This window comes from Delphinus delphis, chromosome 19 (assembly GCF_949987515.2).
Source record: "Delphinus delphis chromosome 19, mDelDel1.2, whole genome shotgun sequence".
NCBI lineage: Eukaryota > Metazoa > Chordata > Mammalia > Artiodactyla > Delphinidae > Delphinus > Delphinus delphis.
This window is the reverse complement of record NC_082701.1, coordinates 7,984,697-8,004,844: the sequence shown is the minus strand read 5'-3', so window position 1 is coordinate 8,004,844 and position 20,148 is coordinate 7,984,697. Positions and strand designations below refer to the sequence as shown.

The 20,148-nt window shown below is 61.9% G+C and overlaps 1 protein-coding gene across 1 annotated transcript; it reads left to right on the top strand.

The window, feature by feature from the left end:
- Nucleotides 1–3,147: 3,147 nt before the first annotated feature.
- Nucleotides 3,148–19,948, top strand: EVPL (envoplakin). Its single transcript, XM_059998689.1, has 22 exons — nucleotides 3,148–3,339; nucleotides 5,653–5,752; nucleotides 6,089–6,243; nucleotides 6,354–6,480; nucleotides 7,236–7,361; nucleotides 7,562–7,600; nucleotides 7,744–7,905; nucleotides 7,986–8,093; nucleotides 8,290–8,385; nucleotides 9,349–9,471; nucleotides 10,152–10,298; nucleotides 10,615–10,769; nucleotides 10,932–11,029; nucleotides 11,336–11,508; nucleotides 12,835–13,013; nucleotides 13,101–13,239; nucleotides 13,371–13,564; nucleotides 14,114–14,264; nucleotides 15,022–15,105; nucleotides 15,222–15,332; nucleotides 15,438–15,530; nucleotides 16,260–19,948. The coding sequence occupies exons 1-22, from the start codon at nucleotides 3,242–3,244 to the stop codon at nucleotides 19,698–19,700; spliced, it is 6,099 nt and encodes a 2,032-aa protein (XP_059854672.1). The 5' UTR covers nucleotides 3,148–3,241; the 3' UTR covers nucleotides 19,701–19,948.
- The last annotated feature ends 200 nt before the right edge of the window (nucleotides 19,949–20,148 follow it).

The following is a 20,148-nucleotide window of genomic DNA, read 5'->3' as shown; positions in this document are numbered from 1 at the left end:
TCCTGGGACTCCTTTCTGGTTCAAAAGGAGGAGGCCTGGGAAGGCTGAAACGGGTCACCCAGTCTGGCTTCTGGGTCAGAGCTGTCTGATGGAATTACAGTGTGAGCCAGAAATGCAAGCCTTATCTGTAATTTTAAATTTTCTAGTAGCCACATTAAATAAAAATAGCAACACCCGTTCCACCATGTGAGGAAAGCATGAGAATCCATGACCCTGAAGAGGGCCCTCACCCAACCATGCTGGTGCTCAGACCTCAGACGTCCCGCCTTCAGAACTGTAAGCAATAAACTTCTGCTGTTTATAAGCCAAAAAAACTTAAAAAGCAATAGGTGAAATTCGTTTTTTAAAATACATTTCATTTAACACAATATATTGCAAAAGATCATTTGGACATGTAGTCAGTATAAAACATTATTGAGGTATTTTACATCCTTTTTTCATGCTAAGTCTTTGAAGTCTGGTGTGAATTTTATACTTAGAGCACATCTCAATTCAAACCGGCCACGTTTCAAGTGCTCAAGAGTGACAGGGGGTTGGGACAGTGCAGGTGGCCACAGAGGCTGGTGATTCCATCCCGGCCTTCTAAATGAACGACTTTTTTTTTCCTCAGATTTTTTTTTTTTTTTTTTTTGCGGTACGCGGGCCTCGCACTGTTGTGGCCTCTCCCGTTGCGGAGCACAGGCTCCGGACGCTCAGGCTCAGCGGCCATGGCTCACGGGCCCAGCCGCTCCGCGACATGTGGGATCCTCCCGGACCGGGGCACGAACCCGCGTCCCCTGCATCGGCAGGCGGACTCTCAACCATTGCGCCACCAGGGAAGCCCCTTCCCTCAGATATTTAAAACCCTACATCTTTCTTTGTCCCTATCCTTTCTCCTGTGCCTTCGTCTTGGGGGGCCAGGGTTACTGCTATCTGAATAGGAGCACCCTGCAATGACAGCCAGCTCAGAGACCTGGGTGTTCATGCCTATGGCACGTCAGCCCTGTCTGGGAGCTGGAGTCTGATTCGATTTGGCTTTAGACAGGCCAGGAATTCAGCCCTTGTTTTTCTTGCAGTGAATCAGTTCGTCTCTGGGGCGGATGAGGGCCCCCTATGGTACTCACTTATTTCCAGGGGAGCTTCTGCAGACAGAAGGCAAAGCTCAAACGTTCCAGATCTCAGTCTCACTGCCTGCCCTCCACCTGGGGGCCACAGCCCAGTGGGGCCTCCCCTGGCTGCTCCCATTCCTGGGGCTGGAGTCTGGACATTTTCCCCCCTGGGACCTCCGCCTCCAATGACCACCCCCTCCCAAGAAAGGCCTGGAGTTCTCGGGGAGACAGGACAGTGGACTGAGGGCTGCTGTCTCCTGTCTTGGCTCTCCTGGGATATTGCTATCACTTGCCCAATCTCAAAGATAAGAACATGAGCTGACTCTTGGGTTTGATATGAGAGGCCAGCCGTTAGGGCTGGTGGCTGAATCCGGTAGTCATTTCAACAAACGGGCCCCTTTCTGAGAACAGTAAATGGCAGGCATGCAGCTAGTGGTTAGAAGACAATTGTCACCCAGGAGTAACGGGGAGAGGGGCTGGGGCAGAGGGTGAGTGGCCTCTGGGCCAGGCTTCCTTATCTGGCTCCATCTCACCATCACACTCATCTGGGAGAAGAACAGCTGGAAACCACTACATCCCTGTTGCTACTTGTTGCGTCAAGGCCTCCTGCTGCCCTCCCCACCGCCACTACCACTGTTAGCCCCACCCCCTCCAGGATAGATGGTGACTCCTGTGTCCCTTCTCCAGGGCCAAATTCAATGGGTTGCTCATGAGATGCAGCCAAAAGGGACTCGGGCCTTTTCTGCCCTAGGGGGCACGTGGCCAGTCTCAGACCTCTGTCCCTGATCTCCCTAGTGGGCTGGGACCCTTACCTCTTCTCCGGTTGTTTTCTGTCCTCAGCTGGGCCTGCCAGGATGTCCCAGTGCTCCAAACCCAGCCTGTCTGCATCCCTCCCCCTTTGTTCCCCCTCAAACCCTCCTTCCACCGAAACTGTAATGGTTCCAGGGAATGACTCTAGATCTATAGAAGGGACTTGAGCTGGGGCACTGAAATGAGTACCTGGAAATGGAGGAACCCACACCTGTCTTGAAGATCCTGGGGGCCACCCCAGGAGAAGGCAGCTACCAAGATGACTTCCCTGGCCCTCAATGTGAGGGAAAGACCAGTAAACTGGCACTGCTGTTAGACACTCCATCTGACTCCAGCAAAGCCACCAGGGGCCACTTCTCGGGAGAGAGGAGAGGCAGGTAGGAAACCCAAGTACAGTGGGTTCCCAGGAGGCTCCTGCAGACCCTGGGCTCAGCAGCCCCTGAAGGCTAGTGCTGGGGGCCCTTGGGGGGAGGGGCCAGGAGGAGTCCCGGCCCCGCTGGTGCTGTTCTGAAGCTTCCGAGGATCCCAGCAATGCGCATCTGACTGTATCTGGACCCGGAGCCATGGACAGATGGGATAACCAGCCCACCAGGAAAAGCGCACTGCAGGACTGTGGGCTGGTGCTCTGGGGAGCCGGCTGGGTGGTGTCCACTTTTAAAATGTACTTCGTGCCAGTTGCCAGGGGTGAATGCCCCCTAGCTGCCCCATCATGTCGGTGGAGGACGTGGAACAGAGACCTGGACGCCCTGGTGGTGAGCAGAGAGCCCGGGGCCTCCACCCACCCTGAGCTGGCAGGGAGCAGCCCCCCCACCCACCCCGGCAGGCTGCGAGCCGTGGGCAGGGGCGTGGGCAGGTTGGAGGTGTTTATTAACCTGGAGCCCAAGCTCTGAGGTCGCCTGGATCCCTGAGCCTGCGCGTGCATGTGCACGCACGTCTGTCTGGAGCCCTGTCCCTCCTGGGCCCCGCGATTTCCGCATCTGGGTGTGATCTCTGCCGACTCCCCCTGGCTCTGGGCGTGTGAGTGTAACAAGTCCAAACCTCCTCTGAGAGTCGGGGAGGCTCGGGCGCCCCACCCTCTGGGCTGTGCCCTTTCCTCCCAAACTGGTTGTGCAGGAGCAGGCGTGAGTGGGGTGTGGGCAAGCGTGGGTGCATGCGCACAGCCCCGGCCACTGGCCTGCCTCACCTGCAGGGAGAGGCCGCACAAAAACCGCCTGCCCAGTGCCCGGCCGCCCCACCTCGCCAGAGCCCAGCTGAGCAGCCAGCGAGGACTCACGCCTGCTGCCTGCCACCCGCCTGCCATCACCGGCCAAGCCCAGCCCGAACCCGCACCTTCCTTCACGACCATGTTCAAGGGGCTGAGCAAAGGCTCCCAGGAGAAGGGGTCCCCCAAGGCCTCCCTGGCCAAAGGCTCCCCCAAGGGGTCCCCCAACAAGCACAGCCGGTGAGTAGGGCCGGGGGAGGGGCTGGGGCCCGGGTGGTGCCAGACCCAGGTGCTCCAGCCACCTGGGGGAAGCAGCCCAGAGCTGGGGCCAGCCCAGTGCTGGCATTAGGTGTCCTGAGGCCGAGAGCCTGGGGCTGGACTCTCTCACCGGCGCAGGCCAAGCTCCAGCCCCGGCAGGAGACCAGAGATGGCCTGGGGCTCCCCACGTTCTCCAGGGGGCCTGAGGGCCACGGGTTAAGGCTGCTCTGCAGACGTGCTGGATGGGGGCCTGAGCAGCTGCCTTCCTCTGCTGGGAGGCTGGGGGACTGTCTCCCTGTCCATGGCTCTGCCCTCAAGACTCCGCTTGGATTGTGATGACCCTTGGGACCAGGGCACAGCACAGGGTGGGCAGAAGGACTGAGGCTGGAGAAGCCGAGAGGTGGCAGATGGGGTGCCCGGAGGCAGGGCTGTGCTGCCCCCACCTCCAGGCTGCAGCTCCCCCCACCCGGCTCACGCCTCGGGCCTTGAGAGTTTTATTAGAGTTGAGATGATACCTTCACCCTGTGGGTGTGTGGAGGGGGTGCTGGAGGGAAGGCGGAGGGGTCCGTGGGCCCCGGACATCCTCAGAGCCTCTCTCAGTTCCCCCAGCTCCCGGCAGGGTCCAGCCCGGCTCTCCAGAGCTGCACAGTCTGCAGACTTGGCTGGCCTTCTCCCACTCACTGGCCATCAGGCCCCTCTGCAGGGTGGAGGTGGCGGCTCGCGGGGTCCTGGGTGTGGAGGCGGGAGCGGAGATGAAAGGCCCATCACCCCAGTAGGGATCAGGGTGACGACCCCGAGGCTGGGCTTCTCGGCAGACGGGAAGGACGGCAGTTAAGACTCACTGGAGTGAGCTGTCCTCCCTGGGGCTCCTGGGCCCTGCCCAGGGTGGAGTGTGCTTCTCCCAGGGCTCAGGACCCAGAGCTCCCGTCCCCAGGGAGGCTCCCAGGCAGCTCGGTCCCTAGGGCCCTGTCCTCTGGCTGCAGCCGCCCCAAGAGGGCTCATCATTCCCCTCGTGCAATCTGCTTGTTCAACACATATTTATTGAGCACCTACTGTGTGCCAAGACTGTTGTAGGCCCCGGGGATGCCATCGTAAACAGAACCGACAGGTCCCTCCCTGCCTTCAAAGCGCCTACATTCTAGGGGAATAAAAACTAACACTTACTGGGTGTTGACTCTGCACAGGACACTTCAGATGAATCAGTTCTCTTAACACAATGACACGGTGAGGTAGATATTACTAGAGCCTTACTTTACAGGTGAGGAACCTCAGGCACAGAGAGATTAAGTAACTTGCCCAAGACCACACAGCTGTAGTGGAGAAGGATAAAAACCAGGCTGTCTGTCAGAGTTCTTTCAGGCTGTGTCTTTGCGTCACCGCCCCTCTGCTTGGAGGAGGCTTATCCTTTGCCCCCTGGTTTAAGACCCAGCTCGTGAAGGTTTACCTTCCCCAGGACTGTGACCTCACAGGGTGCTGTGCTCCTGAGGCTTAGACCACTCTGCCTTTTATTAGGTCTGCTCGAGCCTCTGGGCTCCAGAGTGAGCTCAGTTCCACAGCAGGCGCCCTACAGAGGCTGGGAAAGGACCCTGGCAGCCCGGTTCAGGCTCATACTCTGCTCCTGGCTGTGTGGCCTGGGGCAAGTCAGGTCCCAGTTTGGGCTCTGAACCCCCAAATCTGGAAAGGGTTGGGGTGCCCTGGCAGTCTCGTGGCTTCCCCCTGCCCCGGTGCTGTGTGTCTCCTCTGGAAGCTTGTTAGCCTGGGCACAGGAAGAGCCCAGGGCAGCGGTGGGGAGACAGGGTTGGCGTGAATGGAAGTTGGGCTGGGGGACACGCTGCTGCTCCCCTGTCCGCAGCCAGCCCAACTGCCCCTCCCCAAGATCCAGCCATTCCATGTCAGGTATTAGGGGCTGAGCCAGTGATTCACTCACTCCCCTGAGGGCTGCCTGCCCTCCATCCAGAAGGAGCAGCAGGGAGCTAGGCGGGGTTGGGGACACACTTCCAGGACAGGGAGGTTGGCTGGCTCCGCGGTGCCGCGCACACCCGGGACCCCCATTTTCTGAGCCCTCCTGTGGAGGCAGCGCTTCCCCGCCCAGAACTGGGTATCTCACAGAGCTTCCTACAGAGAGGCCAGAGCTCCCCAGGTCTTGGACTCCTCCCTCCAGGGCAGTGAGCCCGGCTATAGGGCAGGACGGGGCAGGCGGAGGAAGGGACACCACCCAGGTGGGCAGACCTCTGCCCAAGGGAAACAGAGGGACCTTCTCTAACCACGCTGCCCTCTGTCCCCACCACCCGTCAGAGCTGCCACCAAGGAGCTGGCCCTGCTCATCTCTCGCATGCAGGCCAAAACCGACCAGGTGGAGAGGGACATCCTGGAGACCCAGAAGAGGCTGCAGCAGGTGAGGCCTGGGGGCAGATGACGGGGCGTGGGCACGTGGGAGGCCCATGACCATGCCTGGCGGTCCCTCCTGTGCCCACTTGTCGTGGTGAAGGTGGACAGACAGTCCAGTCCTTCCCTGGCCACTCTCCAAACACAGTGGGAGAGAGGGCTTATCCCTCCTTCTCTGTTGGGCTCCTAACCTGGAGGGTCAAAGGGGCGGGGCCCAGGCCTCCCCTGTGTCCTGAGTCCGCCCCGCAGGTGCCCATGCCCTGCCCTCTGCCAGTGTGGCCAGAGTCCCTCAGGGCGGGGCTCAGGCAGCAGCGGCGGGCAGTGAGGATGCCATCTGCTGCCGCAGGACCGGCAGCACAGCGAGCAGGGCCAGGCCCTGCAGCACCAGGGGAAGGTGGGCTGTAGCCTGAAGGAGGCTGAGGAGCTGCTGAAGAGCCTCTTCCTGGACGTGGACAAGGCCCGGCGGCTCAAGCACCTGCAGGCCGAGGAGATCGAGAAGGAGTGAGTGGGGTGGGGGCGGCGGCGGGGGGCTGGGGCTCAAGGATGGAGGCGCCGGGGGTCCGGGGGGAGCCCCCGGCCCAGCTCCGACCTGTTGGCCACTTCCTTGGCAGCATCAAGCAGCTGCATGAGCGGGTGGCCCAGGAGTGTTCCGAGTACCGCGCCCTGTATGAGAGGATGGTGTTGCCGCCAGACGTGGGGCCCAGGGTCGACTGGGCACGGGTGCTGGAGCAGAAGCAGGTCAGGAGCCATCCCCAAAGTTGGAGACGCCTCAAGGAGCTGGAAGTCACACCCAGCAGCAACCACAGGGCAACCCAGAGCTGCCTTTCGTCAGGGGCTGATGGCGTGCTTGGAGCTGGGGGCAGCTAGCCATCTGGGAAGGGAGTGGGCAGAGGCGACGGTGCAGTCAGGGAAGGCTTCCTGCAGGTGGGAGGGCTCGGTTGGGTTGGGGTGAGGTGGTGAGGAGAGGACATTCCAGAGAAAAGGAAGAGACCTGGAGGAAGCCTGGGGTGCGATGGGAAGTGGGGTTTTCTGGGCAGGTAGGCAGAACCAGGTCACGGGCACCCTGAGCATCACGTGAGGAACTGTGCTTTGATGTCACGACGGAAGGGGTGCTGTGATAACAACGAGGGGACAGGGGAACATGGACAGGGCAGGGTGTGCACAGGCTCCTGGAGCCAGGCTGGAGGTGTCCCAGCAGGAGGCAGGGCAGAGCGTGGAGACTTTTCAGAGGCTGAGCCCTGAGTCCTGGGGACCAGTGAGATTCAGGGTCCTCAGTCATGCAATGCTGAGGCCTCGGCCAGGGCCACTGGAGAATAGCATGTTCCCCAGGGTGAGCTGCAGCCATTCACCCAGGCGCCCACCTCTCCACCCTCTGCCCCAGTGACCAGCTCCACCTCTGCTGATGGGGATGCCAGGGGCCAGGGGGAGGGTAGGTGCAGGAGGGCTCCCGCCCCAGGCCCTGCAGCAGAGCTGAGCGGCCAGCCTTTCTGCAGAAGCAGGTCTGTGAGGGCCTGTACGGGCCGGGCATGGTGGAGCTGGAGCAGCAGGTCGCCGAGCACAACATCCTGCAGAAGGAGATCGAGGCCTATGGGCAGCAGCTGCGGAGCCCCACAGGGCCGGTGGGTGAGCTGTCGGACGCACATCCCTGCTTGGCCCCAGTCCCAGTTCCCTTTCTCCCATCCGATCCTGAGTGAGGCCTGGCTGGCCCTCTAGGGCCAGGGATGGAGGAGGGGGCACGGGAGGCCCAGGACGTGGGGACATTCTCCCCTGCACCCCATCTCTCACTGCGCTTGTGTTCTCTCTCCCTTGGTCGAGGCAGGACGCGGCCAGCATCCAGAGGCAATACCAGGGTCTCCTGGTGAGCAGGGCGGAGGGACAGGCTGGCGGGCTGGTGGGCTGGCGGGCTGGGCGGCTGGCGGGCTGGGCGGGCTGGGAGTGGGGCACAGCGTGACGGTGCCTCTTGCTACCCCTTCTCTCTCCCTGCCTCTTGCCCGAGCACAGAAGGCAGCCTCGTGGCGAGGGCAGAGCCTAGACAGCCTGTACACACACCTGCAGGGCTGCACGCGCCAGCTGAGCGCCCTGGCCCAGCAGCAGCAGCGCATCCTGCAGCAGGACTGGAGTGACCTCATGGCAGACCCCGTGGGCGTGCGGAGGGAGTACGAGGTCAGTGTGCGCAAGTGGGGGCGAGGTGGGGGGACGAGGACATCCTCGTCCTCACCGCCCGCTCCCCAACTCTCTCCCAGCACTTCAGGCAGCACGAGCTGCTGAGCCAGGAGCAGTGCGTGAACCAGCTGGAGCGTGACGGGGAGCGCCTGGTGGAGCTCGGGCACCCGGCCGTGGGGCCCATCCGGGTGCGAAGGCCCACACACTCCCTGCTGCCTCGGGGACCCTAACTCCCTCACTTGGGGAGCTTCCCAGGGAGGCTGGGAAGACGGAGAGGGAGACACCAGCCGGGTGGGGGACAGTGGGCAGGGCCAGCAGAGTGGGTGGGCGGGTGGATGGACCAGGTCGGGGCACGGTCTGAGGACTCCGTGCTTCTGCCCCCAGGCCCACCAGGAGGCCCTGAAGTTGGAGTGGCAGAACTTCCTGAACCTGTGCATCTGCCAGGAGAGCCAACTGCAGCACGTGGAGGATTACTGCCGGGTGAGCCTGCGGACAGGGCCGGGCAGGGGGACGGGGGTGTGTCTGGAGGACGCCGGAGGACACACTCTCATCTCGGGTGTCAAGGCACCGAATAAAAAAGACAGAGCTGTGTTGTTGTGACTAGTTCCCAGGGGGAAAATAATGTCACACATACATTCTCAACAGGGTGATATCACTCCTGGGGGATGAAAGTTGGTTCTCGTGGGTGAAAAAAAAAAATCTTTTTTTATGCATAAATCACAGATATACATACGTAAAGGATATACAACATATCTATAATACTAAAATTTCATGGCGACAATGGGGAAAGTAAGGAAAAAAATGTCTAAAAAACTCCTTAGAAGGGACAATAATGAAACAAGGGTTGACAAACATTGATATAATAGACTTACAGATAGAAAAAGAAAAAAAGAAAAAAATTAAAAAATGTATATATACAACAGGGACTTCTTTTTTTTAATAATTTCCAGCTAAAATGGTTTATTATACTTTGAGAAAGACAAAAGCCAAGGATTTTTTTCTTCCCTTTTCTTTTTTTTAAAAGGCATTTTTCTATATATCCACAATACCAGTATCACACCCACTGATGAGAATTCCGTAATATCACCCAACTGTAGGATGTTTCTTTAAAGCACACTCCCAGCTTCTACTCTGAGGCACCCTGGGCACCCGGGGTCCCAGCCAGGACTCCAGGTGCTAGAGTGAGGTGGGAGGGGCACTGCCCTTCATCTGTGCAGGAAGGACGAAAACCAAAGTGTTTTACGACACTAAAAGAAATTAAGTTCAGTGACCTCAAAATGCCTGATTTGCAGAGCACTTTAGTTAAAAAGACTGCACTGCCTGGGTAGAAAGACCGACAGCAAGTGGCAGTTTGGGTTTAAGCGGTTTGCATTTAGCTGCTTTGCGGGGTGCCCTAGGGCAGCGGGTGCCCCAGCTCTGCCCCTGACCACCCACCGACCTCAGTTCCAGGAAGAGGCCGACTCTGTCAGCCAGACCCTGGCAAAGCTCAACTCCAGCCTGGACGCCCAGTACAGCCCTGCCCCGGGGGGCCCACCTGGCGCCCCAACAGAGCTGCTGCAGCTGGAGGTGAGATGGCCCCACCCAGCCCCTGCACCCACTCCTGGGAACGGGGCCTGCCTGTGTGTCTGGGCCTCAGGCCTCCCGGGTACGTAGTCCTGCCCGGAGCCCCAGCCTTGGGAGCAGGAGAAGGAGGTCTGCTGCAGCAGGAGGAGCCTGGTCTGTTACCACCTCTGGACCTCAGTTTCCTCATCGGCAATGTGACAGGGGCTGCCCAGAAGAGCTCTGAGGCCCCTCCAGCTCCCACTCTGCAGGCCTGGGTGATGCTGGGCAGCCCCCTACCCCACCCCACCCCAACCAGCAGGCCCTAGGATCCTGGGTGCCCTGGGAGGGGCTCCTTTTACTTTGCTGACTAAGAGACCCTGTCTTGGGCTTCCCTGGTGGTGCAGTGGTTGAGAGTCCGCCTGCCAATGCAGGGGACGCGGGTTCGTGCCCCGGTCTGGGAAGATCCCACATGCCGCGGAGCGGCTGGGCCCGTGAGGCATGGCCGCTGAGCCTGCACGTCCGGAGCCTGTGCTCCGCAACGGGAGAGGCCACAACAGTGAGAGGCACGCATACCGCAAAAAATAATAGTAATAAATTAAAAAAAAAAAAGAAACCTTGTCTTCATGAGGGCCAGACCCCTCCCCGGCCCTCCTGGGGGGCACGTATGGGGCTGGCCTGAGCCCCCATTGTCTGGGTCCCTGCAGGCAGAGGAGAAGCAGCTGGCTGTGGCCGAAAAGGCTGTTGGGGACCTGCAGCTGCGGAGCCGGGAGGTGGCCCCTCTGCCGCAGCGGAGGAAACCACCCCAGCAGTCCCTGCACGTGGACAGCATCTGTGACTGGGACACGGGAGAAGTACAGTCTCTGCCTGCCCAGCTCCTCCGGCCCCGCCCACCCCACCCCTGCCCCCTCCAGTCCCTCCCCTCCCCATCCTACCCACTCCTGCCACTGCCCCCGCCCCCCGCCCCCCCCACCCCCACCCCTGCCCGAGCACTACCCCTCTCCAAGCCCTGTCCTGCCTCTAGCTTGTCCCTGTCCCTACCCCAGCACCCCTGCCCCAGCTCCTGTTCCTCTACCTGTCCCCGTCCCCAGCCTCTACCCACCTTGGCCTTGATCCCTTCTCCATCCCGGCCCCTGAGCCTGCATAAGCCCCTCCCCACCTGCCCCCTAGGTGCAGCTGCTGCAGGGCGAACGGTATACGCTGATGGACAACACTGATCCGCACACCTGGCTGGTCCAGGGCCCGGCAGGCGAGACCAAATGTGCCCCAGCCGCCTGCTTCTGCATCCCAGCTCCGGACCCTGAAGCCGTGGCCAGGGCCTCCAGGTGAGTCTGCCTGGGGATCCACAGGGGCAGGAGGCAGGCTGTGGGCCCAGAACGGGCCCTGTGGTTTGAGGCCATTGCCCGGCCTTCGCCTGGACCAGTGACTGCTGGGGCCGAGGGGAGAGAGTGGAGGGACGTCCTTCTCTGATCTCCTCCTTGTTCCAGGCTGGCCTCGGAGCTGCAGGCCCTGAAGCAGAAACTGACCACAGTCCAGAGCCGCCTGAAGGCCAGTGCTGCGGAGCCCTTACAGCCTAGCCAGAAGGGTACCGAGGGCTGGCCAGGGAACAGGGGGAGGCACTATTGGGACAGAGGGAGTAGACTCGACTCTGGTCACTGTGAGGGCTGCCATGGGCAGGGGGTGACCCTGAATTAAGGGTTTCTGCTCTGGGGATTCCATCTCCTGGGTTGGCAAGCCCCTGGGGATGTCCCTCCCTCAGTTAGGCCCTGCCCATGGCCCTCCCACCCTACCCCACACAGGACCCTCTGCAGGCACTCAGGGAGGGGCCAACCAAGCAGACAGGCAGACGTGAGGTAGGCTCTGGACCCTCACAGGCACTCTTTTCCCCCAGCTCCAACCAGCTCAGCCCCAGCCGACCCACAGGCCCAGAAGCTCCTGACACAGATGACCCGGCTGGAGGAGGACCTGGGGCAGATAGAGAAGCAGATGCTGACCTGGATCCGGGCCCCGTTGAGCCACACCACACCACTGGAGGACCTGGAGGGCCGCATCCAAAGCCACAAGGTGGGTGAACCAGGGCAGCTGGGATAAGAAGTGGTCCGGCCCTGGGGGCGTGCACAAAGTAAAGACGAGGCAAGTGTGGGAGCAGCCATGGGGCCCCGAGGTGGAAGAAGGGAGTGGACAGTCCATAACTCACGCAAGCTGGTTCCCATCCTGGCTCCTCCACTGACTGGCTCTGTGACTTTGGGCAATTCACTCAGCCTCTCTGGGCCTTGGTTTCCTCATCCCTGAAAAAAGGCACAATAATACCCAGCTCGTCTGGGTATCCTGAGGATGAAGTATAGCAAGGCCCAGGAAGGTTCTAGAGGGGCAGGGCTCAGAGTAAAGGCCCTGTACCCCACGCTGGAGGGGTGTTCTGGCGAGAGTCCTGAGAGCAGCAGGAAGCCTGGAGCATCTCAGGGGTGGTTTCTCCCGGGTGGCTGGCAGGGAGCCTCCCTGGAGAGGCTGCAGGAGTATAAACATGATCACAAAAGGACTCAGAAGTGCTAACAGTGAAAGCTGCCCCTCCCCCCCACCTGGGGGGCAGCAGTTTGGATTGTATCCTTCCAAACCGGTTTCTACTCAAATATATCGTTTGGATATAGTTTTTAAAAAGTTGAAGCACGTTCACGTTATTGTGCAACTTATTTTCACTCTGCAGTGTTCCGTAGCATTTCAGCTGGTTCAGAGCGGGGGCTGGGGGCGGGAGGGCTCCAGAGGTGGGAAAGGTGCTGCAGATGGGGTCCTGGGGCGGCACGGGGAGGAAGCAGGAGTGGCAGAAGGAGGCACTGTGTGGTAACACGGCTTCAACGATGCCTCTGCCCACGCCAGGCCCTGGTTACCACTGCGCTGGGACCTGGCAGTCTCCAAATAGGTCCTTAGGTTTTGAAGTCACAGCGTCAGGGGTGTCGGGGGTCCAGTTTACCTGGAAAGGAGGCAGTGCATGGCATGGAGTCGGCACCAGTGGCTTATGGACTAGATGAGTGAATAACTGATAACAGAATCAACGCAATAACCCCAAGTGGATGGAGCTAGGGCTTTGCTGCCTGACCTGGAGCGAGGGGGCAGGGAACTGAAGGTTTTGTGAACAGGAGAGTGACATGAAGACCAAGGTGGGCAAGAGCTCCTGACTCACAGGGTCTCGTCTCAACCTCCCATCGAGCATTCTGTAGATGAGGAGACTGAGGGTCAGAGAGGTTAACCGCCCATGGTCATCTACCTGGGAACTGAGACTGAGCACGTCCGCACCACACTCTCGGGCCTCATGGGCAGAGTTAGGTTGACATGGCAGGAGGGCTGGGTGGAAGCCACCCGCCCAGAGCAGAGATCCTGAGCCCCGCCCCACCCCAGGGCATGGCCCAGCGGCTGCAGAGCCTGGGAGCAGAGAAGGCGGCAGCCCAGCAGGAGTGTGAGGCGTTTCTGTCAGGGCAGCCTGCGGGCCCCGCCGCCCTGCACCTACCCGTGGTCCTCAGCAACGTCAAGAACAAGTACAGTGACGTGCAGGTTCTCTGCAGACTCTACAGGGAGAAGTGAGTGCTCTGGGGATGGGGGCCGCTGGGCGAGGTCCTATGGGTGTGGCCAAGGGGGTGTCTGACCCTTGGCCTCCTCTGTGGCAGAGCCAAGGCTGCCCTGGGTCTGGAGCGGCAGATCCGGGATGCGGACAGGGTCATCCGAGGCTTCGAGTCCACCCTGGTGCAGGAGGCCCCCATCCCTGCAGACCCAGGCGCGCTGCAGGAGAGGGTCAGCGAGCTGCAGGTGAGGGGCTGGGTGGCCCCCTGGCAGAAGGGGGCCACAGCCTGACCAAGCATCTGAGGGCAGGTGGAGGGTGGACGTGGCATACGACCGAACCATAAGGGTGCCTCGCGCTGTGTCCCCTCCTGCCCCAGCGCCGGCGGAGGGAGCTGCTGGAGCAGCAGGCCTGCGTGCTGGGGCTGCACCGCCAGCTGAAGGCCGCCGAGCGCATGTGCGGCACGCTGCACAGTAATTTCCATGAGTTCTGCCAAGACCTGCCGCGCCAGCAGCGCCAGGTGCGGGCCCTCACGGACCGCTACCACTCCGTGGGTGACCAGCTGGACCTGCGGTGAGTGCTGGGCCATCGCGGCTCATGGCACAGCCCCACGGGGCACGGTGGCCACGGCTGGTGAGCTGTGTAACCTTGGACTGGCGACTTCACCTCTCTGAGGTTCAGTTTCCTGACCTCTAAAATGGGATGGAGGACTTCCCTGGCAGTCCAGTGGTTAAAACTCCACGCTCCCGATGCAGGGGGCCCGGGTTTGATCCCTGGTCGGGAAACTAGATCCCACGTGCCGAAACTAAAGATCCCGCATACAGCAACGAAGATCCCATGTGCCACAACTAAGACCCGGCACATCCATATAAATTAAAAAAGGAAGAAAAAAGGGATAATAACGGCACCGACCTCCCAGGTGGTACCTGGCAGAGAGTGTCCGGTCCATCTCTGAATGCCCAGCTCCAGCACAGGGCCAGAGTTAGGGGATCGGCATGGTGGGTCACTCAGCCCTCCTGACCTGTCCCAGGGAGGGAGGCACCCACCAGCCTCCTCCGTGCACCCCTCACCTGTCCCCTGAGGGCAGCTCTCACCTCTGCTCTGGGCCTCGTCCTCCTGCAGGGAGAAGATGGTGCAGGACGCTGGCCTCACCTACCAGCGGTTCAAGAACTGCAGGGACAACCTGAACTCCTGGCTGGAGCACCTGCCCCGCAACGAGATGCGGCCCAGAGACGGGCCCAGCCAGATTGCCTACAAGCTGCAGGTGCAGAAGGTGAGGATCTGGGGCTGCAGGCGACCTGGGGGCCGGTACCCAGAGCTGGGCCCTCAAGCCACATCCCTTTCCCGGGCCACCTCCCCATCAGGGAGAGCTGCCTGTGTGCACGTGGCCCTCTAGTGGCCAGTGTTTTAATGACCTCAAAGCTCAGACCTCAGAGGCCTTGTGTCACACCCGCCACCCCAAATGCTCCAATTTGCCCACAGAAACAGCCAACCCTTCTCTGTCTGGTCCGAGGTGGACAGCGGGCCTTATGCTCCTGAGGGTTCCAACTCCTACTGCATCCTCTTCCTCATACTTGCCAAGCCCCTATTACATGCTGGTAATGACCCAGGGGCGGGGGTACAGCCCGGCCCTCGGGCAGCCCCCAGTCTGAGGCGGAGGCCGGTGCATCCCAGGCCGGTGCATCCAGGCCCACTGCTAAGTACTTTGGTGGAGAAGCCAGAGCGCTGTGGGAGCCCATTGCGGGACATGCCGGGGCGTCGGGGCAAGCAGTCTGGAAGGAACTGACACCCAGGCTGAGGCCTGAGGAATAACTAGCATGGCCAGGTGTGTGTGTGGAGGGGTGAAGTGTCCTGAGCAGAGGCCACGGTGGAGCACACCGGGAAAAGGCAGTTTCCCGCAGAGCCCTTCCCGCCTCTGGGCGGTGCTGGCTGCCTGAGGCCCTGGAGGCGCCGGGCTGGAGGAGAGTCCAGGTGAGTGGAGGAAAGTCCAGGTGAGCGGTGTTTCCTGAATTTCCCTTCTGCCTCGGCAGAGGCTGCTGCAGGAGATCCAGGGCCGAGAGCAGGACAAGGCCATGGCCTCCCGCCTCTCCCAGCAACTGCAGGCGGCCCTCCAGGTAAGCAGTTACTTCAGCTTGTCCTTTTATCTCCCACCCGCCCACCCTCCCTCCCTCCCTCCCCCCACCTCCCCCACTGACGGCCAGCCTGTTGTCCTTTCCCCGCCGCTGCTCAGGACTATGAGCTGCAGGCAGACACCTACCGCTGCTCCCTGGAGCCCACCCAGGCGGGGTCGGCCCCCAAGAGACCCCGAGTGGCTCCCCTGCAGGAGAGCATCCAGGCCCAGGTGAGCCCGGGCTCTGTATCCCTCATTCCTCAACACCGCCGGGCTCCGCAGCCTCTCAGGCAGGAGCTGACACCGCCCTCCCCCACCTCCCTGTGGCCTCTCCAGGAGAAGAACCTGATGAAGGCCTACGCTGAGGTTGCAGCCGTGCACCAGCAGCAACTGCACCAGCTGGAGTTCGCCGGAAAGATTCTGGAGAAGGTATGGGGGTGAGGCCCATCCGCTCCCACACTAGGCAGCCTGGCCCGGTGGCTGACCTGGCAGACGCCCCTTCCTCCCCCCACTGCAGCCTGCAGCCCCGGGACAGCTCAGCAGCCTGAGGGAGGGGCTGCTTCCTTCCTCCCCCAGCAGCTCTTACAGGCTGGTGACCATGTCAGAGTTAGTACCAGGAGATGTCATTCAGTGCGGTCGCAGCTTCGCCACTGGGCAGTGCTCCGGTGGGGACGGGAGAGAATCCCCACGAAGTCTTCAGCCTAGGATCCAGCCCCAGTGGGCGAGAGGCCACCTAGGTCTCCATCCCTGAGAGACCAGGAGCCAGGTGCTCTCCATGACTCTTGGTGACTGGCCAAAGGACTGGCCAGCTTCTTCCCACCCAGAGGTGTACTCCAGGGTCCCCCAGAGGAGTGCAGGCCCATTTCTGGGAGCCTGGGTGGAAGTGGAAGGGGGAAAGTTGAGGAAGGGAGGACCTTCCTATTTGCACGTTCTAGTGCAAACGCGGCCTGAACGCTGCCTTGAATCCTAACATCCTGGGCATTGATGGAGCCTCTCAAAATCCCGCCTCCAAGCATCCCAGGTCTTCAGTTCCACCTCCCAGGACCTACTAGGAAGTCTCAGGAAGCAGGGGAGGGTCCTGATCTCAGGAGGGTGTGGTGGGCTTATCCCTTTCCTCCCCTCACCCCAGGACTCCCCCCTCTTCCTCTCACCCTGCAGAAGGAGCTCAGTGAAGACATCCAGGTGACCCGTGACTCACGGCAGGGGTCCGAGAGCCCAGCCCGAGCCCGGAGGGAGTCAGAGGCCCTGAAGTCCCAGCTGGAGGAGGAGAGGAAGCGGGTGGCCCAGGTGCAGCGCGAGCTAGAGGAGCAGAGGAACCAGCTGCTGCAACTGAAGACCCAGCAGCCCTTGGAGAAACTGGAGGAGAAGGAAGTGGTGGAGTTCTCCCGGGACCCCCAGCTGGAGAGCAACCTGTCCAGGGTGAAGTCCCAGGTGGAGGACGAGGGCAAGAAGCGGGCTGGCCTGCAGGCAGATCTGGAGGCGGCGGCCCAGAAGGTCATGCAGCTAGAGAACCAGAGGAAGGCCACGCAGCCTCACCTGCTGACCAAGGAGGTCACCCAGATCGAGAGGGACCCTGGCCTGGACAGCCAGGCGGCCCAGCTCAGCAGCGAGATCCAGCTCCTGCGGGGGGAGAACTCCGCCGTCTTGGCCCAACTGGAGGCGCTGAAGACGGAGCTGCTGGCCCTTGAGCAGAAGGAGGTGAGCGTGAAGGAGAAGGTCGTGCTGAAGGAAGTGGTCAAGGTGGAGAAGGACCTGGAAATGGTCAAGGCAGCCCAGGCCCTGAGGCTGCAGGTGCAGGAGGACGCGGCGCAGAGGAAGGGGGCAGAGGCAGCCGTGGCCGGGCTGCAGGCTCGCATCGCGGAGCTGGAGCAGGCAATCCGCGCCGTGCAGCCGAAGGTGATCGTGAAGGAGGTGAAGAGGGTGGAGCAGGACCCAGGCCTCCTCCGAGAGGCCTCCAGGCTGAGGAGCTGCCTGGAGGCGGAGAGGCGGGAGAACGAGGCGCTGGCCGGGGAGCTGCAGGAGCTGCGCGGCAAGCACAGCGCGGAGGAGAAGCAGAAGCCCAGGGTGGATCTGCAGGAGCGTGTCCACGAGATCTTCCAGGTGGATCCGGAGACGGAGCAGGAGATGGCGCGGCTCAGGGCCCAGCTGCAGGAGACTGCCCGCAGGAGGGGCAGCGTGGAGGAGGCGGCGGGGCGGCTGCTGCCCGAGCTGGCGGTCCTGCGGGCGCAGAAGCCTGTGGTGGAGTACAAGCAGGTGACACAGGAGGTGGTGAGGCACGAGAGGAGCCCGGAGGTGCTGCGGGAGATGGACCACCTGAAGGCCCAGCTCAACGAGCTGGTCAACGGCAGCGGGCGGGCCCAGGAGCAGCTCATCCGGCTGCAGGGGGAGCGCGACGAGTGGAGACGGGAGCGCTCCAAGGTGGAGACCAAGACGGTGAACAAGGAGGTGGTGCGCTATGAGAAGGACCCGGTCCTGGAGCAGGAGGCCCAGCGGCTGCGCCAGGAGCTGCGGGAGGCGGCCCAGAAGCGACGGACGGCCGAGGACACGGTCTCCGAGCTGCAGAACAAGTACCTGCTGCTGGAGCGGAGGCGGCCCGAGGAGAAGGTGGTGGTGCAGGAGGTGGTGGTCACCCGGAGGGACCCGAAGTGCCGCGAGGAGCACAGCCGGCTGAGCCGGAGCCTCGATGAGGAGGCGGGCCGGCGGCGGCAGCTGGAGCGGGAGGTGCAGCAGCTGCGGGCCGCTGTGCAGGAGGACGAGGGCCTGCTCAGCTCCCAGGAGGACTGCGGCAAGAAGCTGGCCGTGGAGACGGAGCTGCGGCAGCTGACCCTGAGGGTCCAGGAGCTGCAGAAGCGGCCTCCCGCAGTGCAGGAGAAGGTCATCATAGAGGAGGTGGTCCAGCTGGAGAAGGACCCGGACCTGGAGAAGTCTGTGGAAGGCCAGCGGCGGGACCTGGACCAGGAGAAGACCCAGGTGACCGAGTTGCGTCGGGAGTGCGAGAAGCTGCAGGTGCAGATCGACGTGCTCCAGAAAACCAAACCGCAGGAGAAGACCATCTACAAGGAAGTGATCAGAGTGGAGAAGGACCCGGTCCTGGAGGGGGAGCGTTCCTGGGTGTGGGAGATGCTCAACAGGGAGCGCGCAACCCGGCAGAGCCGGGAGGAGGCGGCGAGGCGCCTGCGGGAGCAGATAGAGCGGGCGGAGGCGCTGAGGAGGACCTGGTCGCAGGAGGAAGCCGAGCTCCAGGAGGCCCGGGACCAGAAGAGCCAGGAGTGCAGGCAGCTGCAGGAGAAGCTGCGGGAGCTGGAGACGCAGAAGCAGCAGCAGGTGCTGAGCCTGCAGGAGGAGTCGAAGCTGTTCGGCCGGAAGGCAGAGAGCGAGCGGCAGAGGGCAGCCCAGCGGGGCCACGAGCTCTCGCGGCTCGAGACGGCCATCCTCCGCGAGAAGGACCAGATCTACGAGAAGGAGAGGACCCTCCGGGACCTCCACACCAAGGTGAGCCGGGAGGAGCTCAGCCAGGAGACCCAGACGCGAGAGACCAACCTCTCCACCAAGATCTCCATCTTGGAGCCCGAGACGGGGAAGGACATGTCCCCGTACGAGGCCTACAAGAGGGGCATCATCCACCGAGGCCAGTACCTCCAGCTGCAGGAGCTCGAGTGTGACTGGGAGGAGGTCACCACCTTGGGTCCCTGTGGGGAGGAGTCTGTGCTCCTGGACCGCAAGAGCGGGAAGCAGTACTCCATCGAGGCCGCCCTGCGCTGCCGGCGCATCTCCAAGGAGGAGTACCATCTCTACACGGACGGCCACCTGCCCATCAGCGAGTTCGCCCTGCTCGTGGCCGGGGAGACCAAGCCCTGCTCCCCGCTCTCCATCGGCACCATCATCTCCAAGTCCCCACTGGCCTCCCCGGCCCCCCAGAGCACCAGATTCTTCTCTCCCAGCTTCTCTCTCAGGCTCAGCGAGGACAACTTCCCCATCGCCGGCGTCTACGACACAACCACGGACAACAGGGTCACCATCAAGACAGCCGTGGCCAAGAACATGCTGGACCCCATTACCGGGCAGAAGCTGCTGGAGGCGCAGGCAGCCACGGGGGGCATCGTGGACCTCCTCAGCCGGGAGCGCTACTCCGTGCACAAGGCTGTGGAGAGGGGACTGATCGAGAACAGCTCCTTGCAGAGGCTGCTCAATGCCCAGAAGGGCTTCACCGGCATCGAGGACCCTGTCACCAAGAAGAGGCTGTCGGTGAGCGAGGCCATCCAGAAGGGCTGGATGCCCCAGGAGAGCATGCTCCCGCACCTGCGGGTGCAGCACCTGACCGGAGGGCTCATCGACCCCAAGAGGACGGGCCGCATCCCCATCGCGCAGGCCATGCTCTCCGGCATGATCAGTGAAGAGCTGGCCCAGCTCCTGCAGGACGAGGCCAACTACGAGAAGGATTTGACAGACCCCATCTCCAAGGAACGGCTGAGCTACAAGGAGGCCATGGGGCGCTGCCGGAAGGACCCCCTGAGCGGCCTGCTGCTCCTCCCAGCCTCGCTGGAGGGGTACCACTGCTACCGCTCGGCCTCCCGCACTGGCCTGCGCTCCCCGCGCTGACGGGGGCCAAAGCAGTCACAGGAGCGTGTGTGAGGGGGGCGGGTAGGATGCATGCACCCCTGCCCCCAGAGCAGCCCGATCCGAGGGGCTGGGTCTTCCCTCTGACTGACTCTCGGTGTTGGGCTCCCTCCCCTGACTTTGGTGCCCAGTCCATCCCCTGACCTGGATGGAGATCAGCAGTTCTGTTTTCCTCCCTCCTCCCTCAACTCAGTGCTTCCAATAAACGAATTCTCCTGGCGTCTTGTTCACATCTGGGAACGTAAGAGTCGATTCGTCTGCGGCATGAGCACGAGGGACAGCACTGCTTGGGTCCTGGGGAGTGGACACGCCCAGCTGGCCCTGCTGGGGACGGGGTGCTTTCGGAGGCCTGTGGCTCCTCTGACTCTAGGAAGGACCCGACGGGGGCAGGCCACGGAGGATGATGCCCTCCCCCCTCCCCCTACCCCCA